The sequence below is a fragment of the Gopherus evgoodei genome, chromosome 7 (assembly GCF_007399415.2).
Source record: "Gopherus evgoodei ecotype Sinaloan lineage chromosome 7, rGopEvg1_v1.p, whole genome shotgun sequence".
Classification (NCBI taxonomy): Eukaryota; Metazoa; Chordata; order Testudines; family Testudinidae; genus Gopherus; species Gopherus evgoodei.
Genome location: NC_044328.1, coordinates 89442080 through 89464081, shown reverse-complemented (window position 1 = coordinate 89464081; position 22002 = coordinate 89442080). Strand labels below are relative to the sequence as shown.

The window sequence follows — 22002 nt, the reverse complement described above, 5'->3', positions numbered from 1 at the left end:
GTGGATGCCTACTGCTGGAGTATTTATAAAGCATTTTACTTCTTCCTCCATGTAGCAAAAACTGTAAATGCTCCTATGGAAACGGAGTGTGTTTTTTAATTCTGAATACTATTTATGTAATTTTTGTTTTGTTAAGCATATTTAATCTGATAAATCCTGCATTAGGGATTAACCAATAGGATTTCCTCACATAATACAACTGACGCCCTATCTAACATCAATTAGATTACCTCTGTGACAAACTTGCGCACAACTCCAAGGCCTGATGAAATTCATCCTAGGCTATTTAAGGAACTAGCTGAAGCAATCTCAGAACTGTTAGCAATTATCTTTGAGAACTCGAGGAGGACATAAGAATGGCCAGATTGGGTCAGACCAAAGGTCCATCTATCCTAGTATCCTGTCATCTGTGACAGTGGCCAATGCTAGGTGCTTCAGAGGGAATTAACAGAATAGGCAATCAAGTGATCCATCCCTTCGTCCATTCCCAGCTAGAAAGAAAAAAAGATATGCACAACTACAAAATGGGAAATAACTGGCAAGGTGGTGGTAGTGTTGAAAAGGATCTGGGGGTTATAGAAGATCACAAATTGAATGTGAGTGAATAATGTGATAAGCTGCAACAAAGGTCAATCTGCAACAAAGGTGAATATCGTTCTAGGATCTACTAGCAGGAACACTGTATGTAAGACGGGGTGGTAATCATCCCATTCTACTTGGTGATAGTGGGGCCTCAGCTGCAATAATTGTATCCAATTCTGGGCACCACTTCAAGAAACATGTGGATAAACTGGAGAGTCCAGAGGACAGCAACAAAAATGACAGAAGTTTTAGAAAACCTGAATTATGAGGAAAAGTTAAAAAATTGGACAAGTTTAGTCCAAAGAAAAGAAGACTGAGTGGGGACCTAATAACAGACTTCAAATATGTTAAGAGTCATTATAAAGAAGACAGTGATGAATTGTTCTCCTTGTCGATTGGAGGTAGAACAAACAGTAATGGGCTTAATCTTCAGGAAGGAAGATTTAGATTAAAAATCAGGAAAATCTTTCTAACTGTAAGGGTAGTTAAATTCTGAAATAGGCTTCCAAGGGAGTTTGTGGAATCCCCACCATTGAGGTTTTTAAGAACAGGTTGGACAAACACCTGTCAGGGATGGTCTAGATTTACTTGGTTCTACCCCAGGGCAAGAGGCTGGATTTGAGGACTTTGAAAGCCCTTCCAGACCTACACTTCTATGATACTTGTAGTAAGTTGTGTACTGATTAAATGTGGACTGAATTCTCCCAATAATTAAAGTAAGATGAGTATTCAGCATATTACATTGGAAGAAAAAAAAATTAAGACCATAATATCCAAATCAGTTTTAGCTAGTCAACTCCTTTGCCAATCTAATGCTTCATCATGCACTACGCTGTGGCATCACAATTAATATAGAACCATGGGAGATCCTGGATATGGCCCATATTGAATAGATTATATTCCATTTTAATATGTAGGGTGAAGAGTTGCACATTTCTTTTTTGTGGTATAAAGCTATTAAAAAGTTTGATACATAGAACCCAACATTCCTGCTCATACACTACGTTGAGTTATCTGATGGATTTCAAAACTGTGTAAAACCTTGTTAGGACACTGATCTGTCATTGAAAGGGGTTTGCAACAGGTCCCTCAAACCAGTGCTGGAAATGGCTTAATCGCTAGTGCTGACAAGACAAACCCATTTTTGGCACTGTTACTAAAAGCTTTCTTAAGACTTGTTTCTCTTGTGAGCTTGATCTTGGTCCTTTGTGCACTAGCACTTAAACCATTTTTGGCAAGGGATCGATTTCCTAGTCTAGACAGCACTACCATTAGTCTTAAGTTTCATTTGCTTAAAATAATTGCTTAATTTTCATTATAAAGAATCAAAGAATGCAGTTCACAAAACAAGTCAATTTAAAATAGAGCTCTCCGAAGAAAGTTGTTCTGATAAATGAGGCTTTACAAAAATTGACATTTCCTGCACTTCTCAATTTCTTTTGTCAGGAGTTGTACTAAAAGCTTACACTCTAAATGACATCACAGAGGTAAATCACAAGAGAAATTCCACTTTATAAAGTTACCAAAAATCATATCTGGCATTAATGCTAAAGAATAAAAAATAAAAGTCAAATACTCTGATTACATTATCAAGTTTGATGAACAAAGCTAAGAAGTATAATCAAAATGGAGCAAATTGGCTGAGTTCATGGATATCTCTAGGTCTGTGCTCTCCTTTCCAGTAACTAACTTGAAAACTTTCTGTAAGTAGCAAAAACAGATATTGGGTTTTGGTATCAACCTGAAAGACTAAGATTTACACAGCACAACTCTAACCCAGGGGCAAATTAACACACCCTAAAAAGTGTCTTATTGAGTGTGCTGCCTGATGTCTATAAGAAAACAGATGTCCCTTATTTTTGTCACAGGTTCGGAACTTTAATTATTCCTCCTTAACACTATTTATTACAAACATCCCTATGTTTAATTTGAGAGGTCAACCAAGCCTTACCTTTACACAACTGTCTGTGATCCCAAAAACCAATGCAAGTTAATACTATATTATACAAATGTAAATAAACCAATACTTTTAGTGCTTTACAACAACCCTCAGAAATCCCTTGTGTCTTGAATATTACTCCTAGGTTTACAGATGAAGAAAGGTAGATGAGGCAGAGAGGCTAAATGACCTGCTGAAGACAAGAGGGTCAGTGCTAACAAAATCAGCATTAGAACTCAGGAGTTGCTGGTTCCCAGCCCAATGCTCATACCACTGGACCACACAATCTCCAACTGCCAAGAACTGGAGAGAAGATATTATCAAAGATGGGGTGGCTATTCAACACATACTACCTCTCCAAGAGCCAGAATGGGAGGCTGTCTTTGTATGGCCATGAAGGACATAGAAGATTCCTAGTTAAGATACCTTATCAGTCCTCTGGAGTCTAGTTTGGTATCAGTCAGTGCCTGACGGAGCTAGAAAAAGTGAAACACTCCCAGTACACCTAACCAGACTGTGCAATGTTACGTGGAAGAATTTATATTTTCACATTTGAAGAGACCAGTCAAAATTGGCCTAGAGTATACCAAACCAAGCACTGGTAGAAGTGTTTCTATAATTTTACTTTCTATTTTATCACTAAACAAAATTCTAATGAGAGCACTTTTTATAAACAAACTTCTATTGTAGTGCTTGTAGCCCAAACTTGGCAGAATTCTGCTAGTGGATATGAACCTGAAAGTGAAATTGATTAGTCCATATATATTGCCTTATCTAAGAGAAACAAGTATTAAAACAGAAAAGAAAAATTAAATTAATTTTAAAAATCTTCTCTCATCTTGAACTCTCCCCCTTGTTATCTGGTAAAAACAAAAGGATTTTTTCAAGTACATTTTAATCTGTGTTTCTTTAGTGAATATTATCAAGATGATGCACAACATGAAGTTATATCACAACAAAATAATCAAGTTCATGCAAAGGAGACTGGATGAAGGAAAAGACAGTTACTCACCTTTGTAACTGTTGTTCTTCGAGATGCGTTGCTCATATCCATTCCAATTAGGTGTGCGCGTGCCGCGTGCACATTCATCAGAAGATTTTTACCCTAGCAACACTTGGTGGGTCGGCTGGGTTGCCCCCTAGAGTGGTGCTGGATATATACCCCTGCTGACCCGACAGCCCTTCAGTTCCTTCTTGCCAGCTACTCCAACAGAGGGGAAGGAGGCGGGTTTGGAATGGATATGAGCAACACATCTCGAAGAACAACAGTTACAAAGGTGAGTAACTGTCCTTTCTTCGAGTGCTTGCTCATATCGATTCCAATTAGGTGACTCCCAAGCCTTACCTAGACGATGGGGTTGGAGTGAGATGTCGCAGAATGTAGAACTGCTGATCCAAATGCCACGTCATCTCTGGACTATTGAACCAATGCATAATGTGACGCAAACGTGTGGACAGAGGACCAGGTAGCTGCATGACTTATCTCCTGGATGGGTACATGAGCCAGGAAAGCAGCAGATGAAGCCTGAGCCCTGGTAGAATGAGCAATAAGGTGGCTCATTGGAACATGAGCCAAGTCATAGCAGGTGCGGATGCACGATGTCACCCAAGACGAAATCCGCTGGGAGGAGACAGGTAGGCCCTTCATTTGGTCTGCGACAGCGACGAAGAGTTGGAGTGTTTTACGGAAGGGCTTTGTTCGCTCGATATAAAATGCGAGCGCCCTATGGACGTCTAGGGAGTGCAGTTGCTGCTCCCGGCGTGATGAGTGTGGTTTCAGGAAGAAGACCTGAAGGAAGATATCCTGGTTGATATGAAAGGCCGATACCACTTCAGGGAGGAAGGCCGAATGTGGTCGCAGCTGTACCTTGTCCTTATGAAACACTGTATATGGGAGGTCCACCTTGAGAGCCCAAAGCTCTGAAACTCGTCTTGCCGATGTAATGGCTATGAGGAAGGCTGTCTTCCAGGACAGGTACAGCAGCAAGCAGGTTGCTAGCAGCTCGAAGGGAGTAGTCATAAGTTTGGCTAGAACTAGGTTGAGGTCCCAAGTTTGGGCGGGGCGGCGTACTTGTGGGTATAAATCGCTCCAAGCCCTTGAGGAACCTCTAAACCATGGGGTGAGAGAACACCGAGCGGCCGCTCTCCCCTAGGTGGAAGGTAAAGATGGCCGCCAACTGCACTTTTAGTGAAGATACCGTTAGGCCATGCTGTTTGAGAGACCAGAGTAGTCCAAGATGGTAGGGACCGGTACCTCGGTGGGAATAACATTACATTGGTTGCACCAGCAGGAGAAGCGCTTCCACTTGGCCAGATATGTTAACCTAGTGGAAGACTTCCTACTACCCAGGAGCACTTGTTGCGACGAGGCAGGGCAACGTAACTCGGACTGGCTTAACCACGCAGTAACCATGCTGTGAGGTGAAGAGACTGCAGGTCTGGGTGGTGAAGTCTGCCGTGGTCCTGAGTTATGAGGTCCAGGCAAAGAGGTAGAGGGATTGGGTTTACTATCGACAGCTCGAGCAACATTGTGTACCAGTGTTGCTTCAGCCAGGCTGGAGCGATCATGATCAGGTGGGCTCCGTCTCTGCTGAGCTTGAGCAGGACCTTGTGAACCAGCGGGAACGGTGGGAAGGCATAAAGCAGATGGCTCGTCCACTGTATCAGAAATGCGTCTGAGATCGAGCCCTGGGAGAGACCTTGGAAGGAGCAGAACGTCTGGCATTTCCTGTTCTCGCGGGAGGCGCAGTGGTCTATGTGGGGAAAGCCCCACTTCCGGAAAACAGAATGGATAACATTCAGACGAATCGACCACTCGTGAGACAGGAAGGATCTGCTGAGTTGATCCGCCAGAGTGTTCTGAACCCCTTGGAGAAAAGATGCTACCAGGTCTATCGAGTGGGCTATGCAGAAGTCCCAGAGCTGAATAGCTCCCTGAAAAAGGGGGGAGGAACATGCTCCTCCTTGCTTGTTTATGTAAAACATGGCCGTTGTGTTGTCTGTGAACACAGACACAACGGCCTTGTAAATGCCTTTGAAATGCCTGGCACGCAAGGCGGACTGCTCTCGGCTCCCGCACATTGACGTGCAAGGCCAGTTCCTGAGCTGACCAAAGGCCTTGAGTGTGGAGATGTTCGAGGTGGGCACCCCAGCTGAGAGATGAAGCGTCTGTTGTCAGGGTCATTGAAGATTGAGGCTCGGGGGGATCGTAAGGATTGTGTCTATACTGTCTCTGCCCGGGTGGTATACCGAGAAGAGCCAAGTTTGAAGGGAACGGAGACGTAGTCTGGAGTGTTTGGTCACAAACGTGCAGGCAGCCATGTGACCCAGGAGGCCGAGACAAGTGCAAGCCGAAGTTGTCGGGAATTTTTGTAGGCCTTGTATAATTGATGCCATTGCTTGAAACCAAGGCTGTGGTAACCAGGTCCTAGCGAGACTGGAGTCCAGAATGGTCCCAGTGAAGTCTATTCTTTGTGTGGGAATCAGAGTGGATTTCTCTATGTTGATCAGCAGGCCTAGTCGTTTGAATAGGACCTTGACCATGCCTACATGACGGGTGACTTGGGTCTCGGAGGCCCCTCGAATGAGCCAATCGTCGAGATACAGGAAGATGTGTATCCAACAACGACGGAGGGAGGTGGCGACTACAGCCAGGCATTTTGTGAATACTCGTGGGGCTGTAGAGAGGCCAAACGGAAGGACCATAAACTGGAAATGTTGACGGTTGACCACAAACCGGAAGTACTGTCTGTGTGGAGGGTAAATGGCAATGTGAAAATACGCGTCCTTCATATCGAGGGCAGTATACCAGTCTCCCAGATCCAAGGATGGGATGATGGTCCCCAGGGATACCATGCGGAACTTCAATTTTATCATGAACTTGTTGAGTCCTCGCAGGTCTAGGATAGGTCTGAGACCTCCCTTCACCTTGGGGATTAGGAAATAGCGAGAATAGAAACTTGGTCGTGAGAGGGGTCCCTGAAGACACAAGGATGGGGAGTGCGGGTAGGGGGAAGAAATAAACTGGAGGTGTTATCCGAATTCTACCGTGCATAGGACCCAACGATCCGAAGTTAGTTGGGTCCACGCAGGGAGGAAAAAGGAGAGGCGGTTGTAAAAGGATCCTGGGGCGTGCCTTCAAAAGGTTGGTTTGGGTCCCGTGGGTGGTTTGGAGGGACCCTGATTCTGACCCCCTTGGGGTCCACCAGACTGCAGTCTGCAATTGCCTCGGCCACGCCTTCTGCCAAAGTTCTGTTGTGGCCTAGGCGGGGGGGGGGGAGGGAGGGTAAGGGCGGTGAGGCTGGAGGCAGAAGGATCTGCGCTGAGTCAGCGGTGTTTGCATCTCGAGCGAGTGCATGATCACCCTATTGTCCTTTAGGCTTTGCAGCCTAGGGTCAGTCTTTTCAGAAAATAGGCCTTGGCCATCGAAGGGCAAGTCCTGTATGGTGTGTTGCAATTCAGGTGGAAGGCCTGACACCTGAAGCCATGATATTCACCTCATGGCGATTCCTGAAGCCAGAGTCCTGGCTGCAGAGTCGACTGCGTCCAGTGAGGCCTCGAGAGAAGTTCTCGCCACCTTCTTCCCTTCCTCCAAAAAGGCAGCAAACTCTTGGTGGGAGTCTTGGGGAACTAACTCCGTGAATTTTCTAACCGCTGCCCAGGTGTTATAGTTGTACCAGCTAAGCAGGGCTTGCTGGTTTGCCACCCTGAGTTGGAGGCCGCCAGCAGAGTATACTTTGCGGCCCAATAAGTCCATGCGCCTAGCCTCCTTTGATTTTGGAGCAGGAGCTTGCTGGCCATGGCACTCCCTTTCGTTGACTGATTGCACAACAAGGGAGCAGGGAGCATGTACAGGTACTCGTACCCCTTAGAGGACACCATGTACTTCTGCTCAACTCCCCTGGCCATGGGCGGAATAGAGGCTGGAGACTGCCAGAGGGTATCGGCATTTGCCTGGATCATATGAATGAATGGCAAGGCCACTATTGTGGGGGTGTCAGCTGACAAAATATCCACCACAGGGTCCTCTATCTCTGGGACCTCCTCCACCTGAAGATTCATATTCAGCACCACGCGTCTCAGGAGGTCCTGATGTGCCCTCCGGTCAATTGGAGGAGAGCCCGAGGAGGATGTTCCTGCCACCGCTTCATCTGGAGAGGAGGAAGAGGAAAGGCCAGGGACAAGAGGGTCCTGTGAAGGCTCCTGTTCTTGGGGTACGTCAGGCTCAGGTGGGACCTGAGAGTTTGTTGACTGAATGGGAGCTTCTTCCCTACCCGCAGGAGGGGGGCGGCTGACTGTCGCCTCCGGCACCCGGTGTTCCATTGGTGCGGAGCATGATGGCACAGGAGGCGCACCCTGGGCTTGGTGATATGCCCAAGGTTCCAGAATGACCACTGATGAGGTCCTTGTTCTTGGGCCTGGGTCTCCTGGAAGACTCGGCTGGGCACATTTTAGTCACGGTCCTGTGTGTAGGAAGCACTGTCCACGTGAGATGACACAGATGTGTGTCGAGACGGCCATGGAGGAGCTGAAAAGCCCTGGGAAGGGTCTCCATCTCTAAACGATCTCTCTGTGTGGCACCGGAGAGCGGTACCGGGTGCCATACCGGTACCGGGAACGAGACCGGGACCTGCGAACAGAGTGGTGCTGGGAGATCGACCGGGATCTTGAAGCACAACGTCTGGAGCTGCCACGAGAGGTGCGGTGCCGGGAACGGTGCCAGGAGCTGGATCAGTGCCAAGAGTACCAGGCCGGCGAACGGGACTCTGACCAGTGCCGCGAGAGTGACCAGTACCGAGATGGAGAGCAGTGCCTGGACCAGGATCGGCGACGGGACCGAAAGTGCCGGTGGCACTGCAATGGTGAGCAATGCCTCTCGGCGGTGCCAACAGAGGATGGTCTCAGCAGGGCAGGCTTGCCAATCGATTGTATAACCCGCACCGGCGGTGCCAGGGGTTGAGGCAGCGCAGACTCTGTCAGCGCAATCAGCTCCCTTGCCGTAGAAAAGGTCTCCGGCGTGGAGGGAATAGTGAGCTCAACCACAGTGTGCGCCAGGAAGCTTTCAGGCACCGGACTTTGTGGGACCGGAATCGACGGTGCCGAAGCTGGCGGTGCCGGACGGTCCAACTTAGGCGGGGGCTCTGACTGTGGTGCAGGTGGCACAGAAGCAGCAGGAGTCATATGTTTCTTAACCTGCGGGGAGAGGGTACGGTGCCGAGCAGACATCTGTGCTGGCAATGGCCGGTGCTGAGGGTCCTTAGCGGTACCGGTGCGATCCGGTGCCGAAGAAGTGCTTCTCCCTGATGCGGACTGTCCGGCACTTGGTGCCAATGGTGGAGGAGTAAGAGCTGCCTCCATCAGGAGCTGTTTGAGACGAAAGTAAAGCTCTTTCATCGTCCTCGGCTTAAAGGCCTTACAGATCCGTCACTTATCCAAGAGATGGGATTCCCCGAGGCACTTAAAAGACAGGAGTCGTGGGGATCTCCCATTGGCATCGGCTTGTGGCAGGCCAAGCACGGTCTGAAGCCTGGTGAATCGGGCATGGGCCCTGGTACCGGGTGCAGGGAAGGGGCTAATCCCCGAACCTCTCTCAACTATAAACACTAACTATATTATAGAACGAATAAAACTAACTACAACTATAGAAAATTATAACTATATACACAAGAAATAGTAAGAGAACTACGAGTAGCTAGGGAAGTGGAGATCAGCTAAGCCGTGCTCCACTGTTCCAACGACCGACACGGGCGGTAAGAAGGAACTGAAGGGCCGTTGGGTTGGTAGCGGGTATATATCCAGTGCCATGGCGGTGCCACTCTAGGGGCGACCCAGCCGACTCACCGAGTGTTGCTAGGGTAAAAATCTTCCGACGAACATGCATGCAGCGCGCGCACATCTAATTGGAATCGATATGAGCAAGCACTTGAGGAAGAACTACTACATTCAGTTACAGTTCCCTGTGGAAGATTTCATCACATGATCAATGAAGATCCTGTGCAATTTTTGTGCTTTAATTTGGATATTTATTTTATAACACTAAGCAAATTTTCACATTGCACATATTTTCCTATAGACTTCACGTGACAATTCACCTAAATCATCAAGCTAAGCAATTCAACTGCATATTGCTTAATTAATTCTAAATACCTGGCACTCTCCATGTCATCCTTTACACTCATGTTATCTACCTTGGTAAGAGTTCAAAGTACCCCTAAACCTCAATTCCAAAAAAAGTAGTTTATCTTTTAAAAACTCTGTAAAACAGCTCAAATAAACTAGCCACTCCAGCTGAAAAACTGTCTTCCTTACCAAATGTTGCCCTTCTACCCACATACTTGATTTTTCTACTGCAGGATATCTTTGAAGTGAAAGAATACACACTTTAAAATGATTTGTTTGTGATAGCATTTAATTGAATTCAAGAGACAATGGGTAACAGCTCCACAACCAGCATTTACAGATAAAAAGAAATGTTTGTTTCCCCACTCCAACTTCTGGAATTTGGTACAGAGATTAAAAGCTTCAACGACATCTTGAAACTACTAATTTTTAGATGACTGGCTGAAAGCAGGATGCCCAGACAATTTGACAGTTAACTCAAATATGTCAAATACCAAAAAGGTTAATTTATTTTGAATGGAAGGGTTTTTATCCTAGTAAAGTATTAAAGGAGGGCAGAGTGCATTTTCTCTAATGGACCCACATTAAAGAGAGAGTACTACAAAGGCATATCACAGGGGATGCTCAAGATAATTGCAAGAAATTATATAGACCATAAAATCTTACCTATTTGACATTTTATTTTCTACAGAACTTTGGAAAAACAGGTTAAGCTTTGAGAACTTTTGGAACATACTCAATTGTTTTCTGCTCTTACTTTTCACAGAACTTTCCATCTAACTAAGCTATGGATCTGCATACTTCCTCAACCCTTCAGCATATACTCTGGTCATTGCATTTTAATATCCTTGAATTATTTATTGATAAATAATGATTGCCCCTACAATTTCACCTCCAAGATTTGGCTACAATATACTTTGGCAATCCTGAGTGATTTAGCATGCCTCCTTTTCATTCAAACTACATTTCTGCCCCACAATGATCATGAAAAAGTATATTTCTAAAGTTCTCTGAATGACTTGCATATTAACAAAGTCATGCCGTGTGGTCAGACACTTTCAGAGATTAAGTGTTTCTCATAAATGTAGTCTGTAGATTTAGGGTCATAATCCACCCTTTGCATACAGCTCCTATTTATATGACTCACAAATTTGCATACTGACCAAATATGAAATGTGGCCCAAAAGAGCAGTATATGTATCTTAACTATGAAATAGAAGAGCTTCTTTGAAATGGACTTGCACAGTAAAACTCCATTAATCTCCTCTGTTGATTATGTTCTTACCTCAAGTATATACTTCTCCAAAGACCTGATGTTTTCCAGAGCCTCTGGGTCCTGATGGATAACCACTACTTCTTTCAGTGGATACTGCAACAAAAATCAATAGAGGTTCAGTCAGAGAAGAAATAAAGGGTACAGAAAGTATTATTTTGGTCATTTTAAATTAAATTTCTTTCTGTTTAATTCTGCTTGCTAGCACAGATTTAGTCACTTACTCCCCCCTTCTCTGAAAGTTACAGAGCTGCTATGTGTTCATGGAATATTGATATAAAAGATATTAAGAGCTTCTAACCTTTACTGGAATGGTTTTTCTGTCTCGGATTACCCGGCCAAGCTCAATAACAGATTGCATCCAGGAAATGGCATTTTCAATTTTTTGGTCAATCAGATCCTCCCTAGATTAGGAAGAAACAATTTAATGTTTTCATGTCTTTGGATTTATTTGAGTGAACCTTTAACCCATCATCACATCTTCAAAAATTTCCCATAGCAGATTTGGTCACATCCATTTACTGGCAATGCTAAAAAGCAATTTTGTGTGAGGATTTTTTTGTTTTTTTAAGAATTATTCTTATTAGCTGTCATTAATAGCTTTCACATGACTGACTGATGAAAAATAGTTATCAAGACTATTCATTTTACAAGTATTCAATGAAGAGCAGGATTTACATTTTTTATATGATGGAATATACAACAATACATAACAAATGACATAGTTACATTACTATTGAAATACTCACACACAGTGAACTGGTGGGATCTCCATAATTTTTTATCTTGAAAGTGTGGGTTATAAAAGGATGATGGGCCACGTGCATCTTCCCAGAATTCAGACCTGTATTTTCCAGAAAGCTTATGTATTTCAAACCTTTTGCTTTTCTCTGTGGCTTGATAACAAGCTCCCCCAATACCTCTCTGTTTCTAGACAGCTTGATTTTCAGGTTAAGCACAGAGTCAACACTTGTTTCAAATGTAACAGTAATCACCAGTTCTATAAGTGATGCCAGTTCTTATTCTTTATTGACTGTTTGAATGTATCTGAAGTTTAGGCAGCTCCTTCAAAACTATATACATTTTCAAGCGAAGCACAGAGTCATTACTATTTTGGTATTGATTTGTGTCAGAAAAGCTGTGAACAAAGGAAAAGTATACTATGGATGTGAAGTTGCTAATTATATCATTTTAAGTGGAAACATTCTTGGTGTAAAACAGAGTGGTCTGGAAGATTTACCAGAAGGGAGAAGAATCTGTGGAGCAAGATTTAAGACGTGTCGTGCCCTAATCTGTGGTACCAGGAAGTTCTGGATTAAAGTTATTGGCTATTTCTAAGTTTCTGTGCTTCTTCAAACCAAATTTCTCAGGGAAGGACTTAAAAAAAAAAAGTTTAAATTTGTACTTTATTGCAGTATAAAGTTTTCTTGTTTTCATTCATAAAATGTTCATGGTAAGAAATATTACTTTCCACTAAGACTTTAAAGTGTTATTGTGAAACTCCATTATGAGAATATTTTTGATAGATTTGTGGTTTATTATAAAACTCAATGAAGTATTACAAAAACAAAGTTTCTGATTTTACCTGTTACTTTGGACAGAAAAGAATCTAGTTAGCATACAACATAAGTAAGGCCTTCATTTTCATTTATTTCTTTGTTTGAAAATTTCCTGGGAATTTATCAATGTTTATTACAAAAATTGGTGCAAAAAAATAATAATAATAATCGAGCAGTTTTCTGGGTAAATATTGGAAGAGGGGAGGACAGAAAAAAAAGCAACAAGTATAGAAAAGTAAGAGTACTAGAACTAAAAGTGGTTTAATGGTGTGGTTTATTTCATGAACTGCACATTAACAGTACATACATGTGTTTGTTCATTCCATTACTCTGCCTTACTTGAGCAGACAGCCTCATATTTACAATTAGACTAATTTATTATTAAAATAAACATATCTACTTCATGTAATGTCCTGGATTTTCTTATCATCATCAGTATATTCATGTATTGCATGGTCCAAGATTCAGGTAGGGAAAAAAAAAAAAAAAAAAAAAAACAATAGAAAACCAAATAGTAGCTTTTATAAAACCCAGGATTTTTTGTTTAAAAAAAGTATCAGTAAAAACTGAAAACAAAGGGCCTGAAACATAAATCACAGCTAAAAAAGTCCCAATATTTCAGGGTCAGAGAGTTTACGGATCTATTGTTTATTTGACTGTAATTGAAGTATAGATCTATTACAGCAAAAGACGGTTACTCACCTTTGTAACTGTTGTTCTTCGAGATGTGTTGCTCACATCCATTCCAGTTAGGTGTGCGCGCCGCGCGTGCACGTTCGTCGGAAACTTTTTACCCTAGCAACTCCAGTGGGCCGGCAGGTCGCCCCCTGGAGTGGCGCCGCCATGGCGCTCCATATATACCCCTGCCGGCCCACCCGCTCCTCAGTTCCTTCTTGCCAGCTACTCCGACAGTGGGGAAGGAGGGCGGGTGTGGAATGGATGTGAGCAACACATCTCGAAGAACAACAGTTACAAAGGTGAGTAACCGTCTTTTCTTCTTCGAGTGATTGCTCACATCCATTCCAGTTAGGTGAATCCCAAGCCATACCTAGGCGGTGGGGTCGGAGTGAGAAGTAGTGGCATGGAGCACTGCAGATCCGAAGGCCGCATCCTCTCTGGACTGCTGGACCAGGGCGTAGTGGAAAGCAAAGGTGTGGACCGATGACCAGGTCGCTGCCCGACAGATTTCCTGGATGGGCACACGGGCGAGGAAAGCCAGCGACGACGCCTGCGCCCTGGTAGAGTGCGCAGTCACACGGCCCGTAGGAACATGGGCCAGCTCATAGCAGGTCCTGATACAGGAAGTAACCCATGAGGATAACCTCTGTGAGGAGATAGGAAGCCCCTTCATGCGGTCCGCTACTGCCACAAAAAGTTGGGGGGATTTGCGGAACGGTTTGGTCCTCTCCACATAGAACGCGAGAGCCCTACGGACATCAAGCGAGTGGAGCTGCTGCTCCCTGCCTGAAGAGTGAGGTTTTGGGAAAAAAACCGGGAGGAATATCTCTTGGTTGATGTGGAAGGTAGAGACTACCTTGGGGAGAAAGGCAGGGTGTGGTCTCAGCTGTACCTTATCTTTGTGGAAGATTGTATACGGGGGGTCTACCACAAGAGCCCGGAGCTCCGACACCCGCCTAGCTGAGGTGATAGCAACTAAAAAGGCAGTCTTCCAAGAGAGATAAAGTAGGGAGCAAGTAGCTAACGGCTCGAAGGGGGGCCCCATGAGCCGAGACAACACCAGGTTAAGATCCCATGTTGGAGCAGGGAGTCGGACGTTAGGGTATAAACGTTCCAGCCCCTTAAGGAATCTAGACACCGTTGGGTGAGAAAAAACGGAGCGGCCATCCCCACCCGGGTGAAAGGTGGAGATAGCTGCCAGGTGGACCCGCAAGGACGATATCGCTAGACCCTGTTGTTTGAGGGACCAAAGATAGTCTAAGATATTGGCCACCGAAACTTCCATAGGGCGGAGACCTTTCTCCACGCACCAACAGGAGAAACGCTTCCACTTGGCCAAGTATGTCACTCTCGTGGAAGGCTTCCTGCTGCCAAAAAGCACCTCCCGTACCGGTGTGGAGCAGCGCAGTTCAGAACCGGTCAGCCACGCAGGAACCACGCCGTTAGATGCAGCGACTGCAGGTCCGGGTGACAGAGAGACCCGTTCTCCTGAGTAATCAGGTCCAGGTGAAGGGGCAGGGGAATTGGGTCGGCTATGGCCAGGTCCAGCAGCATGGGGTACCAATGTTGCCTGGGCCACGCCGGGGCTACCATGATCACGCGAGCCCTGTCCCTGCGCACCTTCAGAAGGACCCTGTGGACCAGAGGGAAAGGGGGAAACGCGTAGTACAAGTGGGTCGTCCATGGAATAAGGAAGGCATCCGCTATAGACCCGGGCTCCCTGCCCTGAAAGGAGCAGAACGCCTGGCACTTCTTGTTCCCCCCGGACGCGAAGAGGTCCACACGGGGATAACCCCACCTCTGGAAGATGGAGAGGGCGACGTCCGGGCGAAGGGACCACTCGTGTGATAGGAAAGATCTGCTCAGGCGATCCGCCAGCGTGTTCCGTACTCCGGGGAGGAAGGAAGCCGTGAGGTGAATGGAGTGGGCTACACAAAAGTCCCAGAGTCGCATCGCCTCGTGACATAGGGGAGAGGATCTGGTGCCGCCCTGCTTGTTGATATAGTACATGGTCGTCGTGTTGTCGGTAAACACTGCGACACAACGACCTTGAAGCTGGTAACAGAACGTTTGACAAGCAAGGCGGACCGCTCTCAACTCCCGCATGTTGATATGCAACCTCACCTCCTGCTGGGACCACAGGCCCTGTGTTCTCAGGGTTCCCAGGTGGGCCCCCCAGCCAAGATCTGAGGCATCCGTTGTCAGGGACACCGAGGGCTGAGGTGGGTGGAAGGGGAGCCCCACACATACTACCGACTGGTTCAGCCACCAGTCGAGAGAATCTAACACCCCCTGGGGAATTGTGATCAGCATGTCCAGCGGCTGCCTTGCCGGCCGGTAATGTTCGATAAGCCACAACTGGAGGAGCCTCATGCGGAGCCGAGCATAACCGGTCACAAACGTGCATGCTGCCATATGGCCTAACAGGGTTAGACATGTCCGTATGGATGTTAAGGGGGCTGCCCGCAATTGATGAACAATCGCAGCCAACGCCTGGTACCTCGGCAACGGTAGTCTGTCTGCGAAGACACCGACGGCTGCCTAGAAGGCCACGGCGGGGCCGACCCTGGTTGGTAAGGGTCTGCGCGAGTCGGCACCGAAGATCTTCTCGGTGCCGGGGATCGGTACCGGGAGTCATAGCGGTGCCGGGATCGGGACCGGGTTCTGTCTCGGTGCCGGAATCTGGACCGGTACCGGCCGCCGCTTCGGTGCCGGGATCGGGACCGGGACCTGCCACCGACGCGGTGCCGGGAGGTCGACCGGGACCGGGACCTGCTACCAGCTCGGTGCCGGGAGGTCGACCGGTGCGGTGAGTGACGGCTGGACTGGCTCCTGGAGTCACGGTGCCGGTATCGGCGGCTGGAGTCCGACCACGACCGTCTGGAGGTCGATCGGTGCCGCGAGTGCGACCGGTACCGCCGAGGGGAGCGGTGCCGGGACTGCGAGCGGCGGCGAGATCTTGATCTGCCGTGGCATCGGGACCGGGATCGCGAACGCGAGTCCCGAGACGGTGCCGACATCATGGGCTTGCCTCTAGATGCGACCCGCACCGGAGGTACCGGGGGTGGCGGCTGAGTAGGTTCCGTTAGGGCAATAAGGTCCCGTGCCGAGGCGAAGGTCTCCGGCGTAGATGGGACCAATAGCTCAACCCCAGATCTTATGGGGGAGCTCGGTGGCACCGGACTCGACGGACCCGCCGGGCGCGGAGTCGACGGTGCCGGCGGCGCCGCGGCCGATGCCGAGGCCGGGCGCTCCAGTCAGGTCTGCCTGGCTGGAGTAGCAGACGCTGACTGTCTCGGTTCTGTACCCGGTGCCGGAGAAGGTCGGTGCCGGGGAGTCTTCGCGGTGCCGGTGCGATCCGGTGCCGGCGCCGAGATCACGGCCTGTGAAGCCGCCGGGTCAAGTGCCGCCTCCATAAGGAGAGTCCTGAGTCTTTGATCTCTCTCCTTTTTTGTCCTGGGCTTGAAAGCCTTGCAGATGAGGCACTTGTCCGATCAGTGCGATTCCCCCAGGCACTTCAGGCACGCGTCGTGGGGGTCGCTGGTAGGCATAGGCTTCCTACAGGCCGCACACTGCTTGAAGCCCGGCGAACCAGGCATGAGCCCGGTGCCGGATGCCGGAAAGGGCTACAGTCCCCGGCGGAGAACTATCTACAACACTATTTACACCTAATTACTTACTAACTACACTTAACAATCTAACAACTATAACAATAACGAGAGTTAACAAGGAGAGCTAGGGACGTGGAGGACAGCTATGCCGCGCTCCACAGTTCCAACGACCGACACAGCGGTAAGAAGGAACTGAGGAGCGGGTGGGCCGGCAGGGGTATATATGGAGCGCCATGGCGGCGCCACTCCAGGGGGTGACCTGCCGGCCCACTGGAGTTGCTAGGGTAAAAAGTTTCCGACGAACGTGCACGTGCGGCGCGCACACCTAACTGGAATGGATGTGAGCAATCACTCGAAGAAGAACTCATGTTCAACTGTTTCTGTAAAAAGTATTAACTTTTGCATTTCAAAGGTATATACAAGTCTGCAACAAGCAATGTATCAGGAGACTGTGCAATTAAACCAAGAAACTGAAATAAGAACTACAGCTGGAGCTCAGAATTCTGGGAGTCAAGGCAGGGCAAAAGGTTTTGGATTAATCTCTTGCATCTTGGTGGCCGTCTGGAAGGTTGTCAGAATTTTCCTAAATCACTAATCAGAACAGCACTTAAAGGGAATGAAATTACATTTTTGTGGACTCCCAAGAATTCAGAGCTATTACCATTAGTTGTATATATCAATATATTGCTTAAAATGTCACAGAACCAATTCATTCTCTTACACACATGCAGTTTTAAAAGCTGGATACAAATTTATGTCTAACCCTGAAAATGACACAGTCAGTTTAATCTGAAAACCATGATATTTGCCATATAGCTTTTTTTGTATAAATCTATCTTACTGCTGTGGAAGTACACACCACACAGCACCACAGTCTACAATTGCCACAAAAAAAGATGATGTCTCTGTTGCTATGTGTGCTACTGCCCTTGGAAAAGGTAGCTCATTACAGATTAACTATCACAATCAAAGCTTAATTTAAATATAACATTAAGACAAAAAAGGCACCAACAAAGAAAACCGACTGCCTGATTTTTAGCCACTATAAATCCTCAAGTGGAAATTTAGTTTTAAAATCACATCTATCTTTGAGTTGATTAGTAGAAGTGAACAGGAATGCACATGGGACCCAATAAGTTACACAAATTAAGTTGCCATGAATAACTGAATTTCCTTTTATTTATTCATATACACCACCAGTTCAAGGGCATTCCTAACGACAACTTCTCTATGACACAGAATGTGAAATTGATAAGTATACTTCTAGAATACATAAAATCAGCAGCATTGCTAAATGAATCTCAGTAGGTTTCTTGTAACAATAGTTTCCACAATTAGAGTATACTGTATAACCATCAGAAGGAACACAACTAGTAGCTCTCTTGCTTGGTCAGAGACTAAAAGGCACAATATGCATAAAAAGAAAAATCTAGGTGAGATTTAAACTCTGGGTGGCCTAAGCTGACATCTGAGGTCTAAAATATGTTCCTGTGTCATTCTTGCTGCGTTGTGAGGCTGAGCTGCAGTACAACAGGAAAGAACATTTTTTCTTCTCATTTCTGAGAAGTCCCCAGTACCAACCTTGGATCCGCAGGAACCAAGGACCTCATGGATTTGCAAATGACATGAGCTTACTTTAGAGCAGGGGCCGCCATGGTTCTATGCGCTCACCTTCATGGTGCTAGGGGGAAGATAGTTTCAGAGAAAAATCTCTCCATAGCCTTCAAAAGCGTTGACTCCTCATATATGGTCAGACTGATATAATGGGTGACCTGATGAGGCAGACTGATGTGACCAACTTGGATCCAATAAAAACCTTTTGGGGACCCCTCAGTTGCAGGACTCTGATCACACCAAAATCCAAGCAGATTCAGTGACAGGATCCTTATCTTTCTTACCACGTATCCTCTTGTAAAGAGGAGCTTTCCTTGGCTCCATCTGAGAGAAACAGACCCTTAGCCAGTGGAAATCATTTTCACAGTTCCTTATGGATTCTGTTCAAGGCAAAAACCTCTTTCAGTCTGAGATTTAACACCAGACTGGTACTGAGGAAGGCTTATGGCCAGACATTCAGACATTAAAAGGCTCCAGCACAGAGTTTTATGATCCTTTGGGGGTCTTTTTGGAGAAGGCAGGCACTGCAGCCTCCAATTAAGCATCCATCTTGAAAGAGACACTTCATGCCTATGAGAAATGGGGAACAATATATAGCTCTGTGACCAATCTTCTCTTGCCCCAACAAGCTGTATACCCCTACTGGTTCTCAATGTGCAGAGAAACCCAAGTCTGTAGCCAGCTTTTTTGCTGAAGGGGAGAGATAGGATCTAGAAAAAATGAGTGCTAACTCTGCACCTTTCCTCCAAATACTGCCACAGCACCTCATCAATACTGTCCCAGCCAGTCCTGTCAGCGTAACACACCTCAGCAATGGCAAGCGTGTTAAAGACTAAACGGAAACACTCCCCTAAGGCAAAGTGGTACACAGGAGTAAAATAGTTTCATAAACACTTCAATTACATATTTTGCCTGCCTAAGGAAAACAGAAGTGTTTTAAAAAAAAAAAAAAAAAAAGCACAGCTGCAAGATCATTTTCTGGTTGCAAAAGGGATCCTTTGTATCAAAAAATGTGTTCCTTGCATGCATGTAAATACCCAAGACTGGTATTTTTGCTTTGTTTAAATATGTGAATAAGATATGAAGATTTCTCTCTGTAACTACAGGAAAGAGAACCCTGTCCACTGTCACCAATAGAGATTGTTTCTTACCTCACTTGAGGAAGCATGAGATAGTGAATGCTATCACTGTTCTTGTCCTGAACTGAGGCCGGATCAATAAGGGTCTTCAGATTCTGGTATATCATTTCAGTGATAAAGGGAGTGTAAGGTGCCTGGAATATTTTACATATTATTATTCATGAATGCATTCTCTTACTGAATTGTATCCTCTATATTTTCAACCAATTACCTTCATCATTATCAAAACACAAGTTTTCTTGTGTGTTCCTTTTTTCCTATTAATCAGGAATCCTTATGGTACAGGATTATACAGTCCAACAGACAGCTTTGCAAAAATGGAATATTTACTTTGCGTTTTAACACTACAAAGTATAACACGAATACAAGGAATAGGTCATGATGAACAAATTCAATTGATGCCAGCTGTTCACCTTCCATTTGCATTTAACCAATTATTATTCAAATGTCTTTATAATCTCAGTTGATGTCTGCCTTTTATAATACCAATTCTTAGTGCAAGTAAACATGCAAAGAAAATGCAGTACTATAGAATATAATGATAAAATGCAGTAGCAGTTTTCCCCATTTTCAGACTCTGGTCTGTTACTTCTAGGGGCAATTGTAACAATGAGAAGCACGCACCCAGGCTTTCAGGGGAATCTAGTTTGATACTTTAAATAATAATTACAGTTGAGCGTAAAACCCTTACCATGAGTCTGCACATTGCATACAGAACACTGAACAAGGTTTCCAAGGCCATAATGCAGTCCTCATTCCCATTTTCACCCTATTCAAAGTATCCATGCAGAAAGGAAAAGGATTAGAAAAACATCTATACTTTTTAAATCATGAACTACATTCTCACACATGATTTTACTCCTTCACCCAATAAATGCTAACTTTCCAAGATCCACAATTACAGTTCAATCCTACCCAACAAAACAAAAATTATAGGCTACTGTGTATTTTTACTTGCCCTACGAAGAAACAAGGGGCAAAAAAGGGAAATAAATGGAGTAAAAAGGGAAAATCATATTTATTTGCACTTTCAGCTATTCAGTTGAAGCTACACAGTTTTATGTAACACAAAGATTCTATAAGGATTTTATTAGCTTAATTAATCTAGTTAAACTACATTGGGCTCTATCTACAGTAAAAAGTTAGCAACAGAAATAGCACCTACCTTTAATCTTCTGCGATTCATTCTAACGTACCAGTTGGTCAGTACATCAACAAACTTAACTAGTCGAGGGACTACAGTGTATAGTCTGTAGGCTAGGAGGAAAAATAATTTCTTAATGTACAAAACATTTGCCTTCTGCATCAAATTCCTCACTTAAAGAATCACACAGTAATATACAGCCTTGACAATTTAACACTCATGACTTTACAGAAGCAAATACCTTCATAAGATTAAAAAAATGGATTAGACACACACTAGTATTAATAGAATCTGCGCTTAAACTATATCATAAAATTAAAATTACTAACATAATCAATTCTCATGCTTCACGACATAAGCATGTCACCAGCTGAAGGTCAGAAATAAATTGTCACCTATAGTCTAGTACTGCACAGAGGTGCATTATGGTCATTTTATGCCTTAATCTGAAGAATACTGAAAGAGGATAATGGACAAGATGGACCATCGATCTATTATGGTTTGGCAATTCCTAAGTTTGAACATACTGCTAAAAGAAACTGCTGAGTACTTAAATTCACCAAAAATTGTGGGAGAAACATGAATGGAGATGTAATTACCCAATTCAGGAACCATTTTAATTTGTATTACAACATTTTTTAATTTAACTTTTTTCCCCCGGGAGAGTTTCTTGTACAGTTCTTCTAAATAATAGAGAAGACTAAAGGCTGTAAAGTCATTCATGCAAACACATTTTATCTCATGAATAATATTAACAAAATAAAAAGTTAGGCACAGCCATTTTCTTATGTTCTGTGTAATTCAAATGCATGAAGAACTGCTAACACAAATAAGAGGTTCACACAAATATCAAAGTCCAACCAGAGGGAAACATGACTTTAATTGCTCAAAAGTTTTTAGTACACAAAAAATTGTTTTCTAGAAAGATTAGATAAACTAGTCCTTATAAACAAAAGTTACTAACTTGCAGATAGCTTGGTTAAAAATAAGGAGCTGCTATGAATAGCATAGTCTTGCTTCCAGGATTTATTTTATTAATTCAACAGCTATTGAATTATACACCTTTCCTTTGAGAGTTCCTCAGCACACATTTTACAACAGCATTTCAGAAGCTAGTAATATCTTTCAAAGACAGAGCACTAGATATTTCAACCTAAAAAGGAAACTTTCTGGAGTCATGTGTTAAGTAAAACAAAAAATATTTATGGGGTTTTATGTTCTGATAGAGATCCCACTACTAACCCTGCTTGAAAAGTAACTACAATGCACAACAAGAAAAGCTTGCCAATGTACTTATGTATTTTACACTGAGATATTTGTTTGTTTTGAAACTACATTTCATTC

At 44.8% G+C, this 22002-nt stretch overlaps 1 protein-coding gene across 7 annotated transcripts in view; it reads right to left on the bottom strand.

The window, feature by feature from the left end:
• The window catches only part of IARS1 (isoleucyl-tRNA synthetase 1), a 221617-nt gene that overhangs the window by 39592 nt on the left and 160023 nt on the right, over nucleotides 1–22002 (bottom strand). For all 7 annotated transcript variants that reach the window (XM_030569119.1, XM_030569123.1, XM_030569118.1 and 4 more), the window contains 5 exons: nucleotides 20680–20771; nucleotides 20206–20283; nucleotides 19527–19648; nucleotides 11215–11317; nucleotides 10926–11009 (listed from right to left, as the gene is read on the bottom strand). In XM_030569119.1, the coding sequence (XP_030424979.1) occupies nucleotides 10926–11009; nucleotides 11215–11317; nucleotides 19527–19648; nucleotides 20206–20283; nucleotides 20680–20771 (479 nt within the window). The remainder of the gene's footprint in view (nucleotides 1–10925; nucleotides 11010–11214; nucleotides 11318–19526; nucleotides 19649–20205; nucleotides 20284–20679; nucleotides 20772–22002) is intronic.